Source organism: Nematolebias whitei, chromosome 8 (assembly GCF_014905685.2).
Source record: "Nematolebias whitei isolate Nwh7 chromosome 8, NemWhi1, whole genome shotgun sequence".
Classification (NCBI taxonomy): Eukaryota; Metazoa; Chordata; class Actinopteri; order Cyprinodontiformes; family Rivulidae; genus Nematolebias; species Nematolebias whitei.
Window position 1 is genome coordinate 49,012,753 of NC_056505.1, and position 6,402 is coordinate 49,019,154.

The 6,402-nt window shown below is 41.4% G+C and overlaps 1 protein-coding gene across 1 annotated transcript; it reads right to left on the reverse strand.

Moving 5' to 3' along the window:
• Positions 1–3,139: 3,139 nt before the first annotated feature.
• On the reverse strand, positions 3,140–5,616 carry LOC119413587 (zinc finger MYM-type protein 1-like). The gene is made up of 2 exons (XM_037680645.1): positions 5,276–5,616; positions 3,140–4,990 (listed from the first exon to the last, which is right to left on the reverse strand). Exons 1-2 carry the CDS (start codon positions 5,486–5,488, stop codon positions 3,149–3,151), a joined length of 2,055 nt encoding a protein of 684 aa, XP_037536573.1. The 5' UTR covers positions 5,489–5,616; the 3' UTR covers positions 3,140–3,148.
• Between the last annotated feature and the right edge of the window lie 786 nt (positions 5,617–6,402).

Consider the following 6,402-nt stretch of genomic DNA (forward strand, 5'->3'; position numbering starts at 1 on the left):
TATATAGAAGCAGTCAGTGATCACGCACAAAAAATCTGGTGTAGATCGGATAATATATCATTGAGATATAACAGTTTGAATAATGTAGGGGCGCACTTGAGTCAAATGTTAAACAACAATACCAATGTGTCTAAAAGTCCTCACTGACGACGCACAAAAAATCTGGTTCAGATCGGATGTTGTATCACTGAGCTATAACTGTAGGAATAATTTAGGTGGGGCTTTCAAAGCTATTGTCCACTTATCATGGACACCTGTTCAAGGGGTGGATAATGGTTGATCATAGTGATTTCTGTGCACCTGGGCTGAAATCTGTACAATTTAGTGCCAAACATCTTGCAACAGGGTCATTTCTTAATTCTCTATGTCGCCACGCCCACATCCTCAAACAAAAATGGTTTGCGCTTTAAATCAAGTCAGAGCATATTATCTGTCTTCTAACACAGGATCATCCTGATTAGGTCAGTGGTGTCAAAGAGGGAGCATTCCAAGTTAATGAAGAGACTTCCAGTTCCGAGGGGTCGGGGCTTTGATGACGCCAAAATATGACCACAGTGGATCGTCAGGCATCCAACAGGGATGAGTCATGCCAAGTTCCGTGAATTTTGTCTTTCAATGTGAAAGTTATAGTTTTTGGAAATTTATGACGTGAAACGAAACTTTGAGGCCTGGCCATGCCCCTTTAACATATACGAAAATGCAAGCTTTAGATAACTTTTACTCTCCGATGTCTTAAGGACCTAACCATGTTTGAAGGCAATCCTTCAAAATTCCTAGGAGGAGTTCATTAAAATCCGCAATTAGAAAAGCCCAAAAATGAAACTTTGACCCAAAATGGCTGACTTCCTGTTAGTTTTGGACCAGGGCTCCAAGAGACTTTTTCATAGGTCCTGAGAAATTACAGATATTCACGGAGTTTCAGAATTATTGTTCAAGAGATGGCTTGGGGCTGAGGTTTTAAAATATTCTAGGGGGCGCTGTGGAGGCTATTGACCAATTATCATGGCTTCCTTTTCAAGGGGTGGATAATGATCGATCTTACTGATTTTGGTGCACCTCGGTTCAAAACTGTGGAATTTAGAGCCAAACGTATGGAGACGGCATTACATCTTACTTCGCTGCGCCGCCCACATGCGCCGCCCACATGCGCTGCCCACATGTGCCACCCAAAACTGTCAGTGTTGGAAAGCAAGTTACACCAACATGTCTTCGGTCACTGGACACACTATCATGCTGATAGGGTAACAGGGGTCAGATAGGGATCGTTCAACGTAAAACTTTATACTTCCTGTTGTCAGGGGGCGTGGCTTAAGTGATGTCATGACTGTCATGATGAGGCGAATTTCTTCAGAATATATATACCTTTTATCTCCAATGTGCTGTTTTTATTCAACTTAAGAAGGTGCTTTGTTCAAGTTTTTAAACATAACCTGCAGATGCTCCTTTTAAAGTCCCTCCACTACATTTGTGTGATGGCAGTATTGGCTCAATAGCAGGGAGATTGCTTTTCATTTAGAGAAGATTGGGGGTCAGTTCCCCACCCCTGCAGCATGTCAAAATCTCAAAGAGAAAACTACTGAACACCCCTCCCCAATATGCTTATTGGTGGATATAGAGTGCAAAATATATATTAATAAAACCGACTCTGGCAGCACGGTGGCACAACTGGTAGAGCTGCTGCCTCTCAGCGAGCAGGTCCCTGGTTCAAACCCCGGTCCAGGGGCCTTTCTGGGTGGAGTTTGCATGTTCTCTCCGTGCATGCGTGGGTTTTCTCCGGGTACTCCGGTTTCCTCCCACAGACCAAAAACATGCATGTTAGGCTGATTGGTAACTCTAAATTGTCCCTAGGTGTGAGTGAGAGAGTGAATGGTTGTTTGTCTCGTTTGTCTCTATGTGGCCCTGTGATGGACTTGCGACCCGTCCAGGGTGTACCCCGCCCCTCGCACAGTGATTGCTGGACATGGGCACCAGCGACCCCCGTGACCCAAAATGGAATAAACGGGTAAAGAAAATGGATGGATGGATGGAAAACCGACTCTGTATGGGTAATTGCAAAAATGTGAAATGTTGCAGAACGTGGATACATAAAAAGATGCCACATGCATTTTACGATTTATACTCTTTATGACCTAAGTTACATGTTAGAACTAACATAAAACTTAAGGCAATTGTGACACTGTTACACTTTTAGTTTATGCCAAATAAGTTTAGTTTACCTAGTAAGTTTTGTCAAATAAGTTAACGTGATTCCTATCTGGGCCTCTAACAATTCAATTCAGTTTATTTATGTAGCGCCAAATCACAACAAAGTTGTCTCAGGGCACTTTACAAGAACATTCACATACATAGCAAAGCCAATTAGTAAAGTTCTCTATTTAAGGAAGCAGCACACAAGTTGAATCTTGGCTTCGTTGCAGTCTCCCATCCTGAGCAAGCATAGTGGCAACAATGGAAAGGAAAAATTCCCTTTAAAAACGAAGAAACCTCCAGCAGAACCAGGCTCAGGACAAGTGGCCATCTTCTTTGACCGTCTGGTTTGAGAGGACAGGAAGGAGAGACAAAAGAACATAGAATGGCAGGTCCAGATATAGGTCCAGGTGTATCTGAAAGACACACACACACAAAAAAAACATGTTAAGGATAGAAAAAATAATTACAAATACAAAACAGGTTGAGCAGAGTAAGTAAAGACAGTAGCAGAGTGAAAAGTGTGGTCAGTTTGTCCTCCAGCAGTCTAAGCCTATAGCAGCATACAGTGGCGGCTCCAGAAATTTTTTTCAGCAGGTGCTAAGGGGAGGCTAAGCATTTTACTGTGGGTGCTATGAAGGTTATTTTTCTTCCCTAGAGTTATCAACACAAACACAAGCACACGTGCACGCACACACACACACACACACAGGTGCACTGAAAACTCTGACATCAGCAGTCACCAATACAGTGGATAGTGAATAATGTGGTACTCTGCAATTAATTTAAAGCATATACAAACGTGACACACTTGCCATATTTATAGATCTTAGTATGCAAACTGTTACAACAAATTCACATTGTTTCCCCAGATGTATCACATAAACAATTTCAGTCCACAATGCTGAATGCATTACAAAGTCAGAGAAGATTGAAATCATTCACTCACCATCAGAAGTCTTCATAACAGGACAATCCGCCTGTTATTGTGGTTGAGGGCAAAAGCATCAATAATCCTGTCACTGTCCAGGGTCCTGGTTCTTAAAGGATTGATAGCAAGAAGTGCCAGGTCACTTGTTCGACTGTCTCCGCTGCTGTTTCTTAGGTAGTTCTTCAAACGACGCAAACAAGAAAAACTGCGCTCACAGCTCACTGATGTTACTGGAAGAGTCAAAGATATGGATATCAGCTTATACAAGTCCAGGAATGCATCTTTGTAGGGCCGCATCACAGATAGGAAGTCTTGTGTGTTGTTGATTATAAGTCCCAGTTCTTCTTTCCTTTTCAGCAGCCGGCGAACCTGGTGGAGCTCAGCTGACAAGTTCTCCTCGTTAACTCCATGAAGACAGGCCATAGGCAGTATCCATTTTTTGTCAAGGAATGATGGGTGTTTGGGGTTTAGAGCTGGCAAACCTTTCAGTACTTCATTAGTTTCTGAAGAAAAACGCTGTTTCATTTCCATTAGCATCCTGTCTATAACAGAATAGAATGATTTTGTTTTTAGGTCATCCGTGCTGTCTGCACCTTTTCTTTCTATTGAGGCATCCACAATAAAGTGCTCTAGATGTTTAGCTGTTTGAGTCTGTCTTTTCTGCCGATGTACAGTCTCTGTTGCTATTCCTGTGTTGCTGCAAAGTTCTTCTGCTTCTTTTCTGAGTGTCTCCCATTTGTCATCTGTGCGTTTTTCTGTTAAAGCAGTTATTACAGAATGAGCCAGGTCATTTGCTGCTACTAGATCTAAATTAGGAGACTGTAGCTGATCAGACATGAATTTTGTTGTTCTGAAAATATCCTCAAAAATTACAAGATGCAGAACAAACTTCTTATCTATAAGTGCACTGAGAGCTTTAGCCTCCGTCCTCCTTTTAGCATTTTTCTGGTCAACAACATCGTGCAGCGTAGCTATAACAGCTGGGAGAGTTTTTTTGACAGCACGTATGGAATCATACTGGCACGCCCAGCGGGTGTCACTGAGTCTTTTAAGTTCTAGGCGCTGTACAGCTGACACAAGTTCTTCCTGCTTCTTCAAAAAAAGATCATGAACAACAGACCCAGAAAAAAACTTGTAAAGCATTTGCAATATCTCAAAAAAATCGGCTGCAGCATCAACATTATGTACACAGTCTACTAACACAAGATTCAGCCTGTGAGCATGGCAGTGAATGTACACAGCTTGCGGCACCTCTTTTCTCAACTTTTCTTGAACTCCATTGTTGCACCCGGACATAACAGCAGCACCGTCATAGCACTGTCCGACACAGCAATTTATATCAATATTACAACGACTGAGGGTCATTTTGATACAGTCAAAAAGTGAGTCTGCATCTAATCCTTCTGCTGGGGTGAAATGCAAAAATTCTTCCACCACCTTCTCTGAATCTGGCTGCAAATAACGAACAATAACAGATATTTGTTCTTTTTTGCTGATATCTTTACTTTCATCCACCAAAATAGCAAAGTGTTGAGCTTCTTTCACTTCATTGCTGATTTGTTTTCTTATCATTTCAGCCATAACATTAAATATTTCGTTCTGTATGTCATGATGAACATACTTAGCATTAGATGGATTAATTGTCAGCTTTTTTTGGACATTGGGATCAAATTTTCCAATCACATCAAGCATCTCACGAAAATTACCTTTGTTAGCTGAATCCTGTTTCTCACTGTGACTGCGCTGTGCGATTCCCTGACAAGCTGTGTAGCGCAAACTTTCTACAACACCCATCATGTACCTCCGGTTCTCCTGAACCAATGCAGAATGTCCTTTGTCGAGCATGTTGGGGAGTTTTGATCCACTCGTTTGTTTAAACTTGAATTCACTCCACGCTTCCATTGCAAATTTGTGTCCGGCGCTTTCATGATGGCTCTTCAATGACGCTGCTGCTTTCCGCCAGTTGTTAAAGCCGAGCGCGGTAAATGCTGGCTCAAGATGGAACCTGTGTCCTCCTTTTAGAAAATGCCGACAAGCAAAACAAAACACGGCATCTTTACTCACGCTGTATTCTAACCACAAATATTGATCGAGCCAGCCTTTACTAAAACTTCTCTGTTGCACTCCAAACAAGCGTGATGGGTATTTTTGCAGAAGTGGTCGTCTTGGTCCATCTTGAGGACTTCTGCTTAGATCTTCTAGCTGTCCAGTGCTAACACTGTTAGCATTCTCAGCAGCAGTGGAAGGATAACTGCACAGTTTATCTTCTTCATCCAGATTAATATTTCTTTGTTGGTCGGACTCTGCTTCCAAAAATGCATCCTTCTCAAATTCCATCCGTGGAACTTTTGGTTGCAAAAAACGATCCATATTTGCGCAGCGTGTTCCTCTCAATTGCTTCCCGGAAGTAATAATACGCAAAGTTCAAATCAGGTTGAATTATTTTTTTTATTTTTATTTTTTACTGAAATTAGAATGGTTGATTCTTTTTATATATATTTGTCTTTAGAAGAAAATGCCACAACTACATATTTAAAATATTAAATTAGATGAAGAAAAAAATCTAAATATTTCCTGGGGGTGCTATGGAGGTGCTATAACTTTTCTAGGGGTAGCTATAGCGCCCCCTAGCGTCCCCCTGGCGCCGCCACTGGCAGCATATCTAAGGGACAGCCCAGGAAACCCAAGCCAAACCTAACTATAGGATTTATCAAAAAGGAAAGTCTTAAGCCTAGTTTTAAAACTAGATAATATGTCAGCCTCACGGACAGAGATTGGAAGTTGATTCCACAAAAGAGGAGCCTGATAACTGAAAGATCTGCCTCCCATTCTGTTTTTGTAAATTCTAGGAACCACAAGTAAACCTGCAGACTGAGAGGAAAGTGCTCTGTTAGGAAAATATGGAACAATAAGATCTGTAATAATAAGATGGAGCCAGGTTGTTGAGAGCTTTGTAGGTTAGAAGTAAGATTTTGAATTATATTCTGGATTTGACAGGGAGCCAATGGAGAGAAACTAAAACTGGAGATATAATCTCTCCCACTACCTCCTGTTAAGACTCTGGCAGCAGCATTTTGGATCAACTGAAGTCATTTTAAAGAAGTATTTGGACATCCAGATAATAAACCATTACAATAGTCCAGTCTACAAGTGACAAATGCATGAACCAGTTTTTCTGCATCATTTTCAGATAAGATGTTTCTAATTTTAGTGATATTACGCAGGTGGAAGAAGGCAGTTCTAGTAATGCTTTTAAAGTGTATTACGACTCGGGGAACCCAGAG

Coding starts and splice junctions, on each gene's coding strand:
- LOC119413587 (XM_037680645.1), bottom strand. CDS start 5,488: ATGGATCGTTTTTTGCAACCAAAAGTTCCACGGATGGAATTTGAGAAG. Junction 4,991..5,275: donor AAGATGGACCAAGACGACCA/CTTCTGCAAAAA, acceptor TTCAAGTTTAAA/CAAACGAGTGGATCAAAACT.